The sequence below is a fragment of the Aotus nancymaae genome, unplaced genomic scaffold, assembly GCF_030222135.1.
Source record: "Aotus nancymaae isolate 86718 unplaced genomic scaffold, 86718_ANA_hifiasm-v0.15.2.pri h1tg000003l, whole genome shotgun sequence".
Classification (NCBI taxonomy): Eukaryota; Metazoa; Chordata; class Mammalia; order Primates; family Aotidae; genus Aotus; species Aotus nancymaae.
The window spans coordinates 494,148-514,226 of record NW_026988414.1 but is presented as its reverse complement, the minus strand read 5'-3'; the positions used below and the strand labels follow the sequence as shown (position 1 = coordinate 514,226).

Here is a 20,079-nt window from a genome sequence, read left to right as displayed (position 1 = left end):
AACAACAGTTACCACTTGAATATCCAGGCTGTGGTTTTACATTGTAATTTCATTTATACAGCTTCCCTGGGAGGCAGGTACTATTACCCTCGTTTTGCAGATGCGGAAGCTGAGGCTCGGATTTTAAATGAGTCGGCCAAAGTCACGCAATCAATGATCGCATGACCTGGGACTCCCACCCAGGACTGTATAGCCCCAAAGAAGCCACAGAGAAGGATGGAATAGGACGCTGGCGGCTCACCTAGTGTTTCACAGCTTGTGTTCCGGGAGCACTGCCCACTGTCCCTGTCCAGAGAGGAAAGCTGCTCATCCGACTTGCTGAGCTTGCCTATGCTGCTGCAGGGTGACAGGCGGGGCGACTCTCCACCGTACGAGTGGCTGCCTCCTGACAGTCGCCTCTGTGCATAACAGTCAACGTCAAAATCCTCAAGTGGAAAAAGAGAAACAAAGCCAAGTCACTTCTGAGAACCAGTGGCAGAGATCAGGGCTGAGGCAACTGGTGCATTTACTTAGAGGAGGAAATACTAGCAGGCCAACTCAGAAACCACCTCTGATGTCAGCAAGCAAAGGACACGTACAGTTGAGAAGCAGCCATTTGGAGTTTGTGGGGGGTGTGGCCAGGGAGGGCACTGGGGCTGGGGTCAGCTGTGGCCCAGCTGTCCCCAGGAGATGTCTTTGCCTCTGGCCTCCCTGCACTGACCCTCATACCCATATGGGAACTATGACCATGTCCCGGAGAGAGAAGGATGGGTACAAGGTCTCACACCCCCGATGTGACAAACACCAGCCTGAAGACCATGGGTTTCTTTCAGCTCCAGGAGCCAAATCCCTGAACACCCCCACCCCCTCCCCTGCCTTCCCATGCAGGGAACAGGGGCTGCATTACCTGCCTATTGATTCCAACAGGCAAACTGGAGCCACTGGTGGCTCGGCTCATGGGGGCCACCACAGCCACTCGGGTAGGGGATGGCGCCGACTGTCTTTTCTTGGGTGGCAACGCCGGTGGAGGACTGAAACAGACCAAAACGTCCAGGCAGACCAAACCACACTCACCAAAGCGATACTGGGGTACAGGATGTGGGGTTCTTTCATTACTAGATTCTCCACATCCAATGTTCACACTTCAACTCTTGCCCACTCCCCTCCACCAAAATAAAACCTGTAAATACCAAATGAAACCAAAAAGAAAAATCCTTTCTTTTCCTTTCACAATAAATCATACCAGGTGTCCCTGGGCTGAGGCCACAAGGAAGCCTTCAGGAGAGCTCAGTGTGGCCAGGGAGGGCCAGGCGGGGTGGGGCCACCTCCGGAGTCAGCCTCCCAAGTAGGGCCAAGCCCCTAGTGCTAAGGAGCAAGGGCCCGAGCCCTACCTTCCTCCCTTTCTTGCTCATTCTGCCATGGAGGTGCTGGACAAACAGGAAGGTAATTACCTATTATCAACCACCCGAATGCCAGGCAGAGGGGGCTTGGGGGGCGCGACCTCTTCATCCGCGGCGTCTGGGAGGAGCTCGGTTGACTGCGACATCCCGGTCGTCTTGTTTAGGATCTCTACCTCTCGGTCTGTCAGGGGGAGCTCTGCCGGGCTGGAGAATTGGGAAGAACTCAGGGTTATGAAAGGTCAAAGATGGGACAGAGCATACACAGGCCCTGAGAGGGTGAGGATGTGACCAGGGAGAACACGATGAGTGAGGTGGGACTAAGGAGCAGGCTCCCTGGATACAGAGCTCTGGGGTTCTGGTTTAGTTGCTAATGAGCTACTGGAGCTTGGCTGTGCCCCCAACTTTGCACTCAGTTTCCTCATCTGAAGATGATCTAAGGACTCTCTAAAATGCTCTAGGCCAGGAGTAGTGGCTCACACCTGTAATCCCAGCACTTTGGGAGGCCAAGGAGGGCGGACCACTTGAGGTCAAGAGTTTGAGACCAGCATGGCCAACATGGTGAAACCACGTCTCTACTAAAAATACAAAAATTAGCCGGGCATGGTGGCACATGCCTGTAGTCCAAACTACTTGAAAGGCTGAGGCAGGAGAATCGCTTGAACCTGAGAGGAGGAGATTACAATGAGCCCAGACTGCCCTACTGCACTCCAGCCTGGCTAACAGAGACTGTCTCAAAAAAAAAAAAAAAAAAAAAAAAGCTCCAAATTTATGTTTTCTATTTTTACTAGGAGGTTGGAGTAGAAATGGATATAAACCCTAAAAAGCATCCACGTCACCCCCTCAGTTTACTCTTGATCAAGCAAGAGTGCTCTCAAGTCAAAGCCCCCAAGCCCAAGCCATTAAAGTTCTTTATAATCATGAAACGAAGCTGCCCAGCAAAAGCACTGGTGTGTGTCACTGGACGCGCTCACACACAGTCCTTGGAAACAATCACCCTGAAGAGGAAACTTGAGATGGGGTAATACTTCAAGCCTGTGTGAAACATACACACACTGCTCACCCCAGAAAAAAGAATATGGGCCTCCAGCAGCCCACCCTTGTGCTGCCCACCCCCAGGCCCTATCCATGTCAAGTGTAGAATTTGCCACTGGGCGTGACCCCCACAACAGGAGGGTTAGTCATCACCTACCCATCAGGCTTGCCGGCAGGGGAACTGGGCTTCACGGGGCTCGTCGGAGATGGACGTCCCTGCTTCTCGATGGTGAGCCTGACCAGCTCCTACCCGACAAGAAAAAGGCAATGAGCAAAGCTCTCGTCACCACTGAGTTTCCACAAGAAAGCAGGCAGGTGCTGTCTGTCCTCTACTGCTGAGTCTCATTTCTGTGTCTGTAGATTTCCCATGTACCATAAATCAAGTATCACTTGCCTGAGGTTATCTGCATGACTTTCCAAATGTCCCTTGGTCTCCAAAAGTACCTTCATGGCATGTCAAGAAGTTTCAAAATCGTAAAGGCACTTCCTCTTGGAAGGGGAAATGGCAAACCCCACAGTCTCAAAATGATTGTTTTCACACAAATTAAAATACCCAGCAGAACAGATTCCTAGTCTGTTTGCTGGGGAAGAACTCTGTTTTTAGTTCTCTGAAGGCAATGATGGCCCTGGGTGGTTTCCCAAGGCGAGCTGGCCTCAGGTATGGTGGAGCTGCTAGCTGAAGGGGGCTGGTTGGGATCCTTGTCAATGGAGAAGGAGTTAAGGTGAGATAACCCAGCAAAGAAATCATTTTAGAACCATTAACTGAGAAAAACAGAAAAAAAACCCCAGCCTTTTCCAAATCATAGCAAAAGAAAAAAAAAAGGAAGAGATCAGGGCCCATGTGTTTCTTTCTTAGCACATTTGCCCCCAGTTTGATGAGTTTTGACAACCGCATATACCCAAGTAAGCGCACTAAAAAAAACAAACACACACAGAACACTTCCATCACCTTTTCCAGCCAGTCTGTCCCACCCCAATGGCTTTTTAACTTCTGTTATCATAGACTACTTCTGCCTGTCCTAGAACTGGATATAAATGGAACCATATCATACACACACTTTTATGTCCATCTTCTTTTTAAAAACAGCTTTATGGATATATAATTCATATGCCATCAAATTCACCCATTTAAAGTGTATGATTCAGTGGTTTTTAGTCTGTTCACAGAGTTGTGTGACAACATAATCAATTTTAGGACTTCTCATCACCCCAAAAAGGAAACTCTCTGTATTCTCCTAGATCCCCAGCCCCAGCAGCCGCCAATCCACTTCCTGTCCACACAGCTTTGCCTGCTCCATCCCCTGAGCTCGGCATAATGGCTGTGCTTTGTGTGGATGAGGCTCCTGCTGCTCGCTGCCGGCAGTGTTCCCACGTGTGGATGCGCCACAACTTCTCCCTCCACCTTCCAGGCAATGGACATCTGGGCAGGGCCTGCGTGTGTGTGATGAGGGGCTTCCAGGCTTCAGCAGGAAGCTGTTTCCAAGTTACAGAGGAGGTGGCAGCAGATGCCAGTGGGCAACACAGCAACCAGAGACCCTGAACCAAAGGCTGCCAAGCCTTTCCAGACTCAGAAAGCACCACACACAAAAATGGCAGCATATGCTGCAAATAAGGCAAAGAGTCAGTTACCATCCTTCCTAGTGCAAGAGTTCTTTTGAAAACACAAAAACTAGAAGAAAGATAAACATGCCAAAAAAAAAAAGATCAAACAAGAAATTTAGATACCAATGGTCAATAAGAGATTCACCACCTGGGATGGTAATAAAATAGAAACTTCCAGACATGGTAGGTGGGAGCACTGCTTCAGAAAGCCTCTCTAGAGGATGACTTATCAGTATGTATCAAGAGCCTTAAATATTTGCATTAAGAGAATTTTGCACTGGGTGCAGTGGCTCATGCCTATAATATCCTAGCACTTTGCAAGGCTGAGGCAGAAGGATGGCTTGAGACCAGGAATTTGAGGCTGCAGTGAACTGTAATCATGCAACCATCCTCCAGCCTGGGCAAGAGACTTAAGACTCTGTCTCTTAAAAAAAGAATCTTGCCCAAGAAAAATGTCAAGAATGTATGCAAAAATTAAGCCACAGAAGATGGTCATCACAGAATATACATAAGATTATGTATCATTCATGTGGCAATTTTGAATAGTTCAATATCCCACAATTAAATATTTGATAATAGGTATTGATTATACAAGTCATGATAGAACCAGACAATGGGCCATCACATTGTCATTAAAAACAAAGTGACAACAAAAATACATGCTACATCATGAAAAGATGCTATAATACACTGAGTGGAAAAACAGTTCTAGGTGATATGCTGGTACACACTGCATGTTTTATAAACAAAGCCAAATCAAGAACATATGCAACAGAAAAAATACAGCTATGAAACACACCTTCATCTTGTTTTTCTTCTATTTTCTAAATTTTCTAAAATGAACATATATTACTTCTGAAATAATAATTATTCAAAACTAAATGCATATATCAACCTCCTGGGCTCAAGTGATCCTTCCACTGTGGCCTCCCAAAGTGCTGGGATTACAGGTGTGAGCCACCACACCCAGCCAGGTATATCCACAGAAGAAGGTTCAGTGTTACCCTACTCTGCGACAGTTGTTACCCCATTCAAATGCCTATTCTTGAAGAAATGTGGAGAAGCAAAATCTCTATAAGACAAGTACTCGCAAGAAAGGAGAACTTTAATACTTGCATGTTAGCACAATTTAGAAGTTAATATTTAAGGAGCAGCCATCTAGCTGATGATCACAAACAGGACAAGAGGGAGGATGAGAGACCACACAATCAGTGAAGACAGCACTTAGAACAGAGGCAGCTCCCTTGCACCCTATCGCCTGCAGGAAGGAGGAAGGTGGGAGAGGCAGCAATTCTTGAAAGCACAATGCTAGGCCCCAAAGAAGAGCATCACAGACTCGGAGCGAGTTAAAGGGTGCCGGAACACAGTGCCCTGGACGCCCCACTTTCAGATTCACTCTTCTTTACAAGCAGGGCAAAAGGAACAGAGAGAAGTCTGCGTTGTTTGCATCTGTTGATATAGGAAAACATTCCCGATTCTTCGTTGATTCATGAGCAATTATAATTAGATCGTCATCTTTCTGGAGAGGCAGCTGTGAACTCAACTAGTGAATGATGGCAAAAGAATCCTGGAATGACAGGCACACATGAGCAGGCATGCACCTGAATTCAAAGAGGACGTCACGATCCCAGTGATGCTCCCTAATGCCAGCTCGCATGGCCTAGGCTTGTAAAGCGTATAAAAGGGGCGGGCTGCTTTTTAAATTTACCACTCATTTTCCTGCCTAAACACAAGATCTTTAGTCTCAACTTGCCTTAACTATTACAGAGGAGAAATCTTAACATGTGCACATATCTGGCTACTGTGCTAACACCCCAATCTCATTGAAAGTTGACCATTTATAACTTGGCATGACCCAACACCTCTTACTGAAGGCAGAATTTTTTTGAGAGGGACGTCAGACTTTTTAATTGTCTTGAAGCACAAGTTAGAAAACACTGCAAAAGGCCAGACATGGCTGCTCATGCCTGTAATCCTAGCACTTTGGGAGGCTGAGGTGAATGAATCACTTGAGCCCAGGAATTTGAGACCAGCCTGGGCAACGTGGCAAAACCCTGTCTCTACAAAAAATACAAAAAAATAGTGGGATGTGGTGGCATGCACCTGTGGTCCCAGCTACTCAGGAGGCTGAGGTGAGAGGATCACTTGAATCCAGGAGGTGGAGGCTGCAGTGAGCAGAGGTTGTGCCATTGCTGCAGTCTAGCCTGGGTGATAGAGTGAGACTCTGTCTCAGAAAAGAAAAAAAAAAAACAACTGGAAGAGACTACTCTAGACTATATGTCTATAGCAGTGACTGTAAACTGCTGACAGGTTCACTGAAAATCAGTCTTCAAAAGTCAAAAATGGTATTTAGAAAAGTATCTCTCCAAATATGTAATACTTTATTTCCATGTTCATTTTATTCATATTGAAAATGATCACAGGCCAGGCGCCGTGGTTCACACCTGTAATCCCAGCACTTTGGGAGGCCTAGGAGGGTGGATCACTTGAGGTCAGGAGTTTGAGACCAGCCTGGCCAACATGGTGAAACCTTGTCTCCACTAAAAATATAAAAATTAGCCAGGTGTGGTGGTATGTGCCTGTAATCCCAGCTACTTAGGAGGCTGAGGCAGGAGAATCGCTTGAACCTGGGAGGTGGAGGTTGCGGTGAGCCAAGATCAGCCATTGCACTCCAGCCTGGGCAACAAGAACAAGACTCTGTCTCAAAAAAAAAAAAAAAAAAAAAAGGAAAATAAACATAGAGAAGGAAAGGCTTAAATGACCATCGACAAGTTAAAATACAGCTCTGGTGCTCACTTAAGAGAGGAAATTAACTGGTGAAGTTGGGAAGAGGCGGGGAACTGATTTCAAAAGGTCATACTGGGATATCTCTTTGACCTTGAGTGGCTCAGCCTCCCAGCATGGGTGCTAGGCTGGGTGTGGTTCTCAGAGAAAAAAGTGAGAGTCTTCAAACTCCTCAGACATCCTTCCTCCAAGAGTTACAATCAGCTCTGAACTACGGGTTCCTGGTGGAAAAGTGGCCCCAGAGCCAGGTGACAGGGGTCTATCTTTTACCTGAGATTATAAGACTACCTGGAAAAGAGCCATAATCACTGTCAAAAACTGGTTACTGTGAGCCGTTAGCAATGAACACTTCTCTAGGTAACACTGTTTCCCCACGGCCTCCTGGTCACCTAGTTCTTACCAGGTACTTTACATACTTTATCTTACAGAATCTTTCTTCAGATCATCAGGGTAAATATTATAAAACCTACTTGAAACTCAGGGAAGGAACGTGTCCAAGGTTATACAGCTTGAACAAGTGGCATTTATGTGGGGCTTTAAATGATAAATGCTACTACTCATTCAGGGACAAAACCAAAGCCATCCTGTTTTATAACACGTTTTCAATCATTTGGCCAAAAAAAAAAAAAAGGAAAAGAAAAGACTCCCTTGAACAACTGAATGAGTTACTTAAACAATGGTGAGTCAGTGTAAAGGAACGTCCAACGTCCCTCCTCCAAGTGGGGTGACGACATCTTCATGAGTACATTCCCTTCTGCACAGTTCCAGTCCCTTCCAGCTGAAGGAGGCTCTCTCATGCCACCAGGGCATGGGCTTATAAGGTGTCTCAGGCCTGATGGAGATGGCGAGAAAGGCTGGAAGCCAGTTGGCTTGGAGGTGGGGGCACAGAGAATCCTGTCCTCCCGTGGAAGGCAGCTCAGGGAGGAGCTGGGAGTGGGGCAGCAGGCAGGGTGGGAATCACACACCCTTGGCACTGACTACTGGTCTACCTGAGCCTGCGTCTCTGAGTCTTCACACCTATGAAAGGGGTAAGGGGCAGCCATTCATGCCTACTATGGAGGGTTGTCATGAGTATTAAGTTCGGATAACATACAAAAAGCACCCAATAAATGTTAGCTGTTATTACTATCAGATAATAACAACAAACACCAACATCACAGTGTCTCAATCATTCTCGCTGCCTGTAATGACTCCAGCCTGAAAAGCTTCCAGCCACAGGCAGCTCCTAACCATCCTCCAGACACTGGCCTGTCTCTTCCTTGGGGAAACGTTTCTGACCACCCCGAAAAAGGAAGGTCATCGCACACTCTCATCTCACCATGTGCCAGCTCCCTTGGTAGTGCTGTACCACATGGTGTGCCTGTGTTTAGGGTCCTTCCCCACTTAGACTGTAAGCTCCATAGGGCAGGGTCTGTGACAGCTTTGCTCATATTCCCGATTATCTCTCACTGCCTGGCACATAGAAGGTTCTCACTAAATGCTTCTTGAATAAATGAAGCAAAACGGAATTTGTAAAGCTTCTCACCTAGAGAATCTCTGTTCTAGCTAAAATACTTTTAAAGCAATTGTGGAAAAGTTATTCCCTCTGACATTGACAGGTTCATAATCTAAAGGTTTCTCTCTCTTTTTTTTGTCCCAGTCACTTTGAAAAATCAAGGAAATTTTTCTTTCATACATGCCTTTCAACTAACAAAGTGGTGCTGTAGTGACTCCATAGAGGAAACGTACTTGAGACTGTCACAAAGCTTTATGAGTGGAAACTCACTCTCCTCTTTTTTGGCTGCTCTAACTTGCTGTGAACATCTCATCAGAATCAATTTGATATAAGGAAACCTTAACAATGTTACCTGAAAAATAACAATTCTCAATAATGGCATTTTCAGAAGCCTCGACAGGAATAGCAGTGGGTGAGCCAGAGTGACTCAGGGCTGCTGATAAAGCCCCAGGCCACATCCCACTCGGCCCTGCTGATGCCAACGTGCTACTGAGGACCAGACAGGATGACATGTGCCTGTCCTCCAAATTCTGGAAAGAGCCATCAGATCTGATCACCACAGCCACCCTGGGCTACACCCTTGAGTCTCACTGCCCTAAAGAGATACTAGTAACTTTCTGGAATGCAGGGAACATGGAGAGGCTGGGCGAGGTGGCTTACACCTGTAATCCCAACACTTTGAGAGGCGGAGGCAGGCAGATCATCCGAGGTCAGGAGTTTGAGACTAGCCTGGTCAACATGGTGAAACCTAATCTCTATTAAAAATATAAAATTAGCCAGGTGTGGTGGTATGTGCCTGTAATCCCAGCATCTTGGGAGGCTGAAACAGGAGAATCACTTGAACCCGGGAGGCAGAGGTTGCAGTGAGCTGAGATTGCGCCACTGCACTCCAGCCTTGGGTGACAGAGCTAGACTCTGTCTCAAAGAAAAAAAAGAGAATATGGTGGCATTGAGAGGAAAATACTGATGTCATCTAGGCAAGTCCCCTTTACATGAGTTCCATGGCTCCAGCAGGCACGTCAGCCTCCCCTTAAATGCTGCTGGGGGTGGAGGGCCACCCAGACGTCCTAGCAAACACATATTTAATTCTGGAGCAATTTGCAATGCTGAGCAATGCTTTCTAAGCTTCTCCCTGTAATTTAAGCCCTTTGAGGGTCCTTATTCTACTCTCCAGAGTGGCTGGGGAATGTTTGGCCAAGGAGGCAGCTTTCAGGAATTTGTTAGCCTGGTTGAGTAGGGAAGGAACTTTTTTTTGACCTGGGGTAAATACCTCCGCTATGATTTTGGACTGAGGAGTCTAGAAAGGAGGGAGACACAGGTTTTTCAAGCCAAGAGATGTGTTTACAAAGATGCATCTAGCACCACATAATTAATAATAAGTAGCAGCTAAGGCCTGACTGCTCCGTATGTGCCAGGTGCTGTTCTAGAAGCATTATGTGTAATGACTAGTTCAATCCTTCCTATAACCCTGTGATGTATGATGCTAGTATTATACCTATTTTATGAATGAGTTACTTAAGGAGTAGAGCAGTTGAGCAAATTGTTCAAGTTCATAGACTAGCAAGTGGTGAACCTGGGATTCAAATCTAGCCAGGGGCTGAGGTCAGCCCCCTTTCTACTATATTATATGGCCACACGCAACAGCAGGGTCCTGGTGCCCACTGTCCTTCTGCCCACAGCCCTGGTCCTGACCCAAAGGCCCTGACCTGTTTCATGTCCAACATTCTGTCTTGCTCCTCATCCACCAGGACTTATTTTCTCTATTAGGATTTGTCCCCCGACCCCAATTCCAGACCCTCTATGGCCTTTGCTTCCCATCTTAACTGTGATTCATAATTTCTTATGCTGTTTCTGACTTCTTTGGATAGCAAATACACAGATCACATCATGGATATCAAGTAAATACAGAAAGTTCTATTTCTTACTCATCTCACTCCTGCTTTTCTACCAAGAATCCTAGAAGTTTCCAGAACATGAAAAGGTAGTGCTGACATACTGGAAGCTTTGCTTAAAGTCATTGTGAAAATGATCTCCATTGCATTTTGTCTAGTTGGCAAGCATGCCCACCAGCGCAATGCTACGAAGACTCACTGAAGATTTAATACAATGCTCAGTAAGGGCTGACTGCTCTGGGCAGCTTTTCTATAAAAGCCATTTGCACCAGTCCCGAGAGAAGTAAGTAGTCATGGGATAAAGCACACCAACACCAGAGACATCGAAAGACATTCTAACGTTTTAAGGTTAGGAGCAAGCTCTAATGTGACAAGCACCATGAGGCAGGCTGCTCTGAGTTCCTGACTGGGACTGTCTGGAACCTGCAGCGGTACCTTCACTCCGTCCAGGACAGCCTTGATGACCCCCTTCACAGTTGTCACCATCTCCTTGTCTTCTGAGTTCACACCTTCCAGCATCACTTGGTCAGACCAGCGAATGAGGTTGGCGAGACTTTGGTACACTCGACTATAGCAGGAAGAGAGGGCTGAGCTACAGGGAAGAGAAGAATGGAAAACAAACCTGAAGCATGACCATTGCTTAGCACAGAACCAGCTTCTCAGTGACCAGGCTGTGTTTCTCCGTCTTTCTTTTTGCAAAATCCATACTGCCTTTTAATAAGCAAACTTCTCCCATGAGCCTTTTTCCTTACATCCAACAAAGATTTTGTGGAGCTTTATATTCTAATCTGCATTACAAAATTTGTTTCATTTCCCAAATATAACATTACAAAAATTCTACCACGATAGTTAAGATGCTTTTTCAAACTTCAAATCCTACTACAGGATTCTGTTCACATCTCTCAAGGAGTGCCCCATCTTCCCCTCCTTCTAGCTGCTAATCACTAGACTAGGTCCAAGCAGTGCATACTTATTGTTAAGAATCAGAATAAAATCTATTTCAGATGTGCCACAAGGAGCCAACAGGTTTGTGGAATTTTAACAGTCATGAGCTCAAACAGGTCTGTAGTTTATTAGAATTCTTCCGTCACAAGCCCAGCTTCGTCATCCTCTGCACTATAACCATGAAACATCAGGAGCGCATGAATAAAGACTACTTTGAGAATAGCAAATCAGGGGCAAGGGGCCTGTAATAGAGGTGGGGACATGAGGGTGGGAATGCAGGTGAGTGTGTGTGTGTGTATGTGGCACCACACTACCAGCTACACTGTGATGCCAGCACCCACAAACAGAAACCCCGAGTGCCTCAATGATTGCACAGTAGCAGCTAAATGGAGAATTTCTACATCTTCCACATATTTTTAAATAACTAAAGATAATTTTCCCTAGGAATTATGGAAAAGATTATTTTTCCATTTCAAACATTATGCATGTAACAGGTGAAGAACAAAAATACAGAAAATGTATGTGCTGCACTCTCCTCTACTCCAAAAAAAACCCCAAAACCCCAAAATGATGCAGACATTTAGGAGCCAAAGATATAACTTTGAGGAAAATATATATTATTGTACAGTATGATTAAAACAGGTTCTAAAAACAAAGCCATTGAAAACAAAAACGTGAACCAAACAGTGCTTTAATGAGAAGCTCTTCAGAATCAGGCAAGGAGGAAACAATTTTTGCAAGGGATCTAAAGTTTCCATTTAGCCAGGTGTTCCACTCTGCATGTTCCAACAGGAGAAAAGGGTCGGCAGGAATGAAAGCAAACTTCTCAAGTCCCATCAGAAACAAACAAACAACATTCCCAAAGGAGCCCTGAGAAAGCAGGATTGGGCTGTTTCAGGAGACGATAAGGGTGAAAAGCATTTGTTGTTGGAACTTTTCTCTTAGGAAAGAGGATGGAGGGGGAAAACAAAGCCTGCAGTCTCTCCTGGGGTTGGACCAGGGCTGACCGCATCCTGCAGGGGAATGTGCTTCTACAGCTGGACCTCGCTCTGCTTCCCGCAAGGCCAGGTGAGGCCTCTTGAAAGAAGCCTGCTGCCTTCCCCTGATGTGCTGTTGGAAGATTCCACTGAAGAAAGCATCTCACTGTTACAGGGCTGGCAACAGTGGGGTGAAAGCAGGGAAACACTTTCATTCACTACTTCCTTTCTATCCGCACTGGATGCTAATGTTTCCCTGGAGGTGCTGGAATTATGTTCAGCCTTCCCGTCATTAGCTTAGAAGCAGAATATTTCTGTGTCAAGGGGCTAAGATGTAAGAAAGAAGGAGGGTTGAGGACTATAAAAATGCCACCTGAGGCGCAGCTGCTGGCTCGTTTCCACAATGGAGCAAAGCCCTCCGTGTGTGAAGACTGTCACTCTTGCTCTCACATGGGCCTGTGGGTGGTGCCTCACCCAGGAGAATCCTCCATTCACAGCTCAAGCTAAGAGCCAGCTGCTTGTTTGAGGTCAGCTTATCACTGTCCCAGGAACCCAGATTACCGCAGCAAAGGGCCTGCTTGCAAGGACCGGCCCCGCCTAAGAAACAGGAAAGGACCTTCAGCTCACAAACTGCACTTAAGGAGGAAAGAGAGAATGCAAAGCATTTAAAAGGAGCATCTGAGGAAGTCTTTCCAATCACTGCAGGAGATCAAAAAACTACCACTGCTAGCCCGGAAGAACTTCAGAAGGAAAACCCCTTCAATGGGATTAAAGGACTACCAGAAAACAAACCATATTTCACAAGTCCTTACAGCCACACCCAGGCACTTCCCATTTTCTCCTCTAGGAAATAGTTATAAACATTCAATGTCAATTAAGAGCCACCCCCTCAACAGATAAAAAAAACCCTGCCATTATCATGTGACTTGACCAATTCTCACCCAGGGTTTGCAGGTGACCCGCAAGCAGAGCCCTGGCTCCGGGAAGCAACACTCCTAGCAGCAACATACTCTGGGTGTGAGGGTCCAGGGGACACTATCCCGGACTCTCCCAAAGAGGCTCAGTGCCTGAGGGTGCAGGGTGAAGCGATCAGTCCCCTCTTCCCACTGTTCCCTGTCTCGTCCACGCTCTAGGACGTATACCTTCTGCCCATGACTGCCCGAGGGCCGCCCTCCCCTCCCTGGGACACACCAGGCCTAATGGCCTCAGTTCCTTTGCTCTTGTTCTCCTGCCTCCACTGCCAATCCAATTACTGCCTTTCCCTCAGGTCGGGCTCCAGTAACTACTCATCCAGGAGGTTTCCCATCAGACCAACTCCAACACCCGTTAACTCTCCCTTCTTCAAATTCCAACAGAGCTTCCTCTATGTACCATAAAATACGTGCTTTATCATAGAACAGAGGGAGCTGATTTGTTTCAACTAGGCTTTAACTCTTCCAAGGTAGAGACCATCACCTGAAACTAGGTCCAAAAGAACATTTTCTACAAGGCCACCTACACATCTGACCGCGGCAGGATGTCAGGCACATTCGCTCCCAGGAGCCCAGCACTGAACCCTTCTACAAGCTGGCGCTGGACTGACTGGGAAAGACAGAGTGAAGACAGGCACGCCCTGCTCCATCCCCCTCACCAACCAGCACCAGCGAGCTTCTGGCCAGAAGGCCAGAATCTCCACGGGTCAGCTGAAACTCCAGGGTGGAAGCCCCAGGGCAGAGAGTTTCTTGTAAATAAAGACACTATTTGCTTTATCCCCCAGAAGAAGAAAACTATGAACTTCATTGCCAAGTCTGAAAGCAGTTCATAAAAGCTTAGCCTCATGGGGCTAAATGAACACTAAGTCATCTTGGGGAATTGCGACAGAGAAGCATTTATCCTGAACAGGTACCATGGAAGAAAAACAAAAAATGCGCCAGCCTCTTCAGAAAAAGCTCCTGCTAGGCTTTCATTTAAGATTACATTTGGTACTGCTTTTCTTTTTGTACTGAACAATAAACACAGGACAAGCTGCTAGCTAACCTTTAAGAGGAAAGTGCACTCCAGCAATAAAAGCGTTACCCAACAAAAGCTTCTTGGGGCAAAGGCTGGCTCCATGTCCCCTGCAGGGAGTGCTTGTAATTTTATGTTGCCTCAGCATCGGTTTTAAAATATGTTTAGCTTTCTCATACCAGAAGTAGGGCTCACGAACCCTCAACAAGGTTTCTAATACTACATCCCACCCGACTAGCTCTAGCTGGTGGCCAGAGAGAAACGTACAGGCCTTTCTCCCTGCCAGTAGGCTGGCTCCTGGCTTACCTACTGCTCCTTTAAACAGACCAATTGCCTGAGAACTTCAAGTAACCGCCTCTTAGTCACAGGCCTCGCCTCTTGAACTCATGCCTAACTGCTTTAAACCTACCAATTAAAGCTCCCTGCAGGAGGCTTGTTTGGATAAGGCCAGCTTGGACCCAATAACACTAAAAATGGCATGGTCCATAGGGTCCCTTCTCTCTCTCCCAGCTTGTGCTTCCTCACCTCTGTGTGTGGCCTCCAGGCTGCTGTGTAATCCCCGAGGTCTAAGGTACTAAAAAAACTCTTAACTTTTCAGCCTGTAATCCGGCCCCTGACAGTGAAGCCTGCGAAGAGGCTCATACAGGTGGAGGCCCTGCTGGTGCTCCTTACTCTGGGCCTCTGGCGATGACTGGAAACAGTAGCTTCCAGCTGATAGATAACGAAACTCAAAGAGTTTCATTCCAAACAAAAACTCAAAGAGTTTCATTCCAAACAAGCTCCTGCCACACCCACTGAATGCAGGCTCCGTGTTTGGGAGGTGTCCTGGCTTGACACAGTTAAGTGCTGTGCTGCCCGAGCTCTAACAGAGACTTCCCTACCTACCTCTCTTGACCTAATCATCTAAGCAGCTGGACACTGATAGGATCCAGTGGACATGTTAGGTGACTCAGGGGCATCAGGAGAAATGTATCCAAACCAATGTGATTACTGCCAATGAGCTAAAGCAAAGAAATGACCACAAACTTAGACTCTGGCCACATCCGTAGGGATGGCAGAGGTGTGTCCTGGGCTTCAGGAGTAACAGTGACCTCAATTTTGGGATGGCATCAAGGGAGAGCTGTGAGGGGGTTGGTTGGGGGAAGGAGGAGGGGTAATGGAGTCCTTTTCCTGACTGTTCCTAGAAACCTTGAGTTTTCAGTGCCCCCGAACCAAGATGCCTCTAAGGCTTCCATTGCTCTGACACAGCCAAGGACTTCAGAGCCACTCACCTGTGCTGAATTCGAGGGTCGCTCTGCACCAGGGGTAAGATGGCCTCCAGCACCTTGCTGGCTGACCCTGGAAGCATTTCCAGTACCTTCTTATCAATTGCCATTTTGTCCACAATGGTCTTAAAGTAGCGCAGGGCACTGACAACTTCCTTCTCTTTCTCCTCCAGCCAGCTCAGGTTCTGAAAGGAGATGTCAAGCATAAGGAGGAGGAGAGAGATGAAAGGGAGCCATTTTGAAAAAAATAAAGGAACATTTTCTTTAAACCAGCCTGAGCTAGAGGGGAATAGAAAGGCTCTTGCTATAGAAACCAAGCCAGATCATTTTTCTAAGGACTGCAATCAGGAGACAGAGGCCAGAGCTAAAGGAAGAAGAAGGGGGCTTGGACCAAGAAAGGTCATTCAGAAATTTCTCAATTCCCTTCCCGGACCTTGAGGTCTTAGAAACCACTTCTCCTGTCTGTCCTCATCAGTCACACTGATGTACCACCACTAACCCCGTTAAGTAGAATGAAGACTAATTTGCTGATGACTTGGAGAAGCAGCAGTCAAGGCCCATGGTCCATCTGGATCCTGTAAATCACATCCAGAAACTCCAGGCTTTTGTTTTGAAGATCTGAGGGACTGTGTAAGACCGGTGCGGGGCATGAGGGGCCGAAACCCATTCCCTCAGGACTCCTCACTAGGTTCCCAGATTGTTTAGCCCCGTGAAGCCCCCACTCAAGGAAATGATACGCTACTCATAAAGGGCCTGGAAGCTCCCAGGGCTAGAAGGGGCAGGAAATTTGGGGAGAAAAGGGGGAAAAGCCAGAGCAGATGACAGTGATTCTCAAGAGTCAATCACTGCTCATGCAGTGGGTGCTAACAGCACTCATGGGCCCTCTGCTTCTGAGAGAAGCCCACATGACAGAAATAAAATACAGAGCCCTGCACTTTCCAGTGTTGAAGCCACAGCCCCAGGCTTTTCTCCCTGACTACGGGAGGCGCTGGATCCAGTTGGTGGGTCTATACACCCCTTTCGTTCTCTCCAATTTCCCCTTGACTTGCCCTGACGTCAGTGGTCCTGGTCTCAGCTGGCTGGCAGGAGAAGGAGGCTCAGAGTAATCTACAGAAATGGAGTCTCTGAACTGTTCTGGTTTGGGAGGCTGTCCTTTAAAAAAAAAAAAGAGTAGTGTACGGAATGGATAAATCCCCAAATGGACAATGTACTCAAGCAGTCGATTACATGTCTAGGACAAATTAGGAGGGGTGTGTATGAGGCAAATAGCCACCTGCAAGCTCTCAGAGGTCCAGAGGATGTAAACAGAAACAACTGAGGGCAGGAAGATCATTTCTAGAAAAAGGTAATTTAAACAATATGCATATACAAACAAATGGTAGAAATTAATAAAAAGTGCTTGTGGTTCTGAACACTAGCTCTTTTCTTCCAAAATAGTGCAGGTTGGCCAGGTGCGGTGGCTCACACTTGTAATTCCAGCACTTTGGGAGGCCAAGGTGGGTGGATCACTTGAGCCCAAGAGTCAAGACCAGCCTGGGCAAGATACTGAGACCCCGTCTCAATTTAAATAAATAAAATAAAGTTTTAAAAGTACAGAATATCATTTTAAATATAAAAAAGTTCAACAGTGGAGGCTTTTATTTCATGCGAGTATCAAAAGAAAAATATATAAATGGATGGTATCACCAAGTAAGTAGCTACTTTAATCAGACAATGTGCAAAAGACCCAGTCATTTCTTTCATCGGGTCTTTCCCAGAAGGTGTCCTACACACCGTAAGATACAATTCTCCAGTGGTGGGGGAAGTGTCCCTTCCTCACCCCTATTCCTGGGTCCTGCACCCTGGCTTTATTTCTCTTTTCACTACCTGACAGATTTGTTTACGTCTGTTTCCAAGAGGCTGGGTGTTTGCTTCTCCACCTCATGGACAAGAGCTCTCTGCTTCATGTCCCCTGCCTGGGGCAGGGAGGAACCCGAGTATGAAGGAGTTCGTGGTGCCAACAGATCAGATGTAGATCAGATGTGCCTAAAGCCACGATTAGCCAGGCAAGAAGAGGCTATGGCAGTAACACTGCCACCTTAGCACATCAGAAAGTGTTGGACCAGCAACGATGAAATTTGGTAAGGAACAGGAAACATTTGAAGAAAATGTGTCATCAGGTTTGCTGGGGAGAAAGTGGCTAATCTGAAGATGGGAGGCACTCGAAAGCAGCAAGGCACTTTAGAGAAGAGAGTTTTTCTGTCATTGCAGAGAGATCACATCAGCCGTTTAAGAGTCAGGCTGCCCTGGGTTCCTCCTAAAGGAGCCAACAATGTAGCACAGCCAGGCTGCCTTCATTAACTGAGATTCCACTCCCAGAATTAATGGCCTCTGGGTGTTGTGCATTCTCCAGCCCTTCAGCTGTCAAACCAGGCTCCTTGTGAATGCAGCAAGCAGTCAGAGTTCACAACCACACACCCACACCCAGCACTGGTTCAGAGTGGGGACTCCATATTTGGCTTTGCTGACCAACTGTCTCGTTGCATAACCTGAGGGTAGGTGTGTTCATCACCTGTGCACCCATCCTGCTGTGGGGAATGGGTTTGCCTCATTGGTCCACATAAGCCTGGAAACTAAATGAGGCTGTCTGTGTCTGGGGATGGCTTAGATACAAGGCCAACTGCTGGGCTTTGGGCTTGTCACCCACAAAAAGGGGAGAATAACATCTTCCCTGTGTAACTAAAGAGGTAACTGGGGGGACTGAAGGAGAATGCATATGGGAGTAGTTCACAACATTTAACAGGCACTAGTGCAACACCAGAGACCATATACCTACCAATAACAAAACAAAGAAAGAGGACCTACGATGGAAACATCTGAAAGGGGAGAAAAGCCAGATCACAGCTGTCACTCACTGGGGACATCGAGGCACCCACTGTGCTAGGTATTTTATGTAGGCTGTTTTGTTTAAAGGTTACAACCATCCTGTTAAGTGGATACTATTATTTCGCAGGTGGGAAAACTGAGGCTTGGCAGGATGCGGGGGAGGTTAAGCAACTTGCCCAAGGCCACACAGCGGTAGGGACAGAAATGGAATTTGAACTTGGTTTATCTGAGTCCAGAGCCTGGAGAGACGGAGAGGAGAAGAAAGAAAGACCAGATCAGAAATGTGCTGAAATAAAAAAGTTTACTTGAGATCCCCTGGTCTAAAGACCTCATTTTACATACGAGTAAAATAAGACCCAGATGGCAGAGGTGGACAGAAAACCCCCATTGCCTTTTCCGCCTCGTGGGCCATGCTCATTCTGATGCCCAGGCTGTGGCTCCACAGTCACGTGCTGCCACAGAAGACGGGGAAGAGGGTGAGGAAAACTGGCCCTCCTCTCCAGATACTTCTCTCCCCACAGCTGAGCAGCATCTGGGACACCCCAACTTGCCCTGTTACTCCTTGTCCCACCTGCAGCCCTGGTGCCACCCTCCTCCACAGTAATGCAAGCCTCATTTCCACACTATAGGACGGTGTACCATGAAAATTTGGGTTAAGCCAGGGAGTGAGCGGGAGGACATGCCACAATCAGTATGATAAAAAACTATAATTGCAGTATTTAAAAAAAATGGCAATGCAACATTATTCCTCTCCATTAGACCAGAACAGTGAGGCCTAGTAAAAAGAGAACTCCAAATCACTAGCTGCCACCAGGCTGTCCGGCAGCATCTCCCCGCTTCTATTTCATCCTAAGATCTGAAGAGCTGAAAGGGAAAGGCTTTCAGGAATCCACTCAAGAGCCCTTGGACCCAACCTCTGTTCAAATGCCCTCAGAGGTGGGGCACTGACACGTCCCAGGACCCCCTGCTCGCTGCTGATTGTAATTACCTTTGGACTCCCAGTATGTGGCTAAATTTTCTCTACCACTTTAACACTGCAGCTCACTGCTAGATTTGTTAAAATGTTGCAAAAGAGTTTAGAAGTTCATTGCAATGTACTTTGAATTTTTAAATTCACTAAGAAGATGCAAGAGACTGCTAATATGGAATCAGTCTGTGAAGACAACAGAATATAGTGAGAAAAATCGATTTTGATTAAGAAAATGTGCACCAGGGCCAACACTGTCTGCACAATGGGAATAATAAAAGCTTCCCCATGCAGTTATGGTGAGGAGTAAGTAAGACAGCATGTGTGAAACCACCCAGGACAGGGCTGGGGCCAGGAGGACCCCTCGGGAAGTGGTAGCGTATCTGAATCTGTACTTTCATCTCCCGGCACTTCCATTTCCCTCATATTTGAGCAGGGAAAGCCAGGCATATGACCTGAAGTGAAGTAAGAATGGATGTGGTCACTTCCTAAGTGGTAAGTGAGCTAATGAATAATAAGTGAGGGCAGCAGATGACAGACCCACTGCAAGGTTTCTTGGACATAATCCTCTAAGTCCACATGCTCTGGCAGGTTTCTCAATGCTTCTGGTTCTGTCCATGGGCCTCCATGAAGCAACAGGTTTGCATTTACTTGTCCCATGCAGGTGGCTTGGGACAGAGCAGAATCATCCAACCCTTCCTAATGGGCAATGACCAAAAAGGGGATAGCATTCCTCCTTGGGGGAAGATCACACCTACAGCTCCTTGCTACAGAATAGGTTTCTCAGTCTTGGCACTACTGACATTTTGGGGCAGAGAATTCTTTGTTGTGGGGGAGCTGTCCTGTGTATTGTAGGATGTTTAGCAGCCTCCCAACCCCTACCCACTAGA

At 46.8% G+C, this 20,079-nt stretch overlaps 1 protein-coding gene across 17 annotated transcripts in view; it reads right to left on the bottom strand.

The window, feature by feature from the left end:
* The window catches only part of RAPGEF1 (Rap guanine nucleotide exchange factor 1), a 156,790-nt gene that overhangs the window by 50,901 nt on the left and 85,810 nt on the right, over positions 1–20,079 (bottom strand). For all 17 annotated transcript variants that reach the window (XM_021674091.2, XM_064376803.1, XM_064376823.1 and 14 more), the window contains 6 exons: positions 15,364–15,542; positions 10,620–10,776; positions 2,569–2,657; positions 1,431–1,583; positions 887–1,010; positions 242–425 (listed from right to left, as the gene is read on the bottom strand). In XM_021674091.2, the coding sequence (XP_021529766.2) occupies positions 242–425; positions 887–1,010; positions 1,431–1,583; positions 2,569–2,657; positions 10,620–10,776; positions 15,364–15,542 (886 nt within the window). The remainder of the gene's footprint in view (positions 1–241; positions 426–886; positions 1,011–1,430; positions 1,584–2,568; positions 2,658–10,619; positions 10,777–15,363; positions 15,543–20,079) is intronic.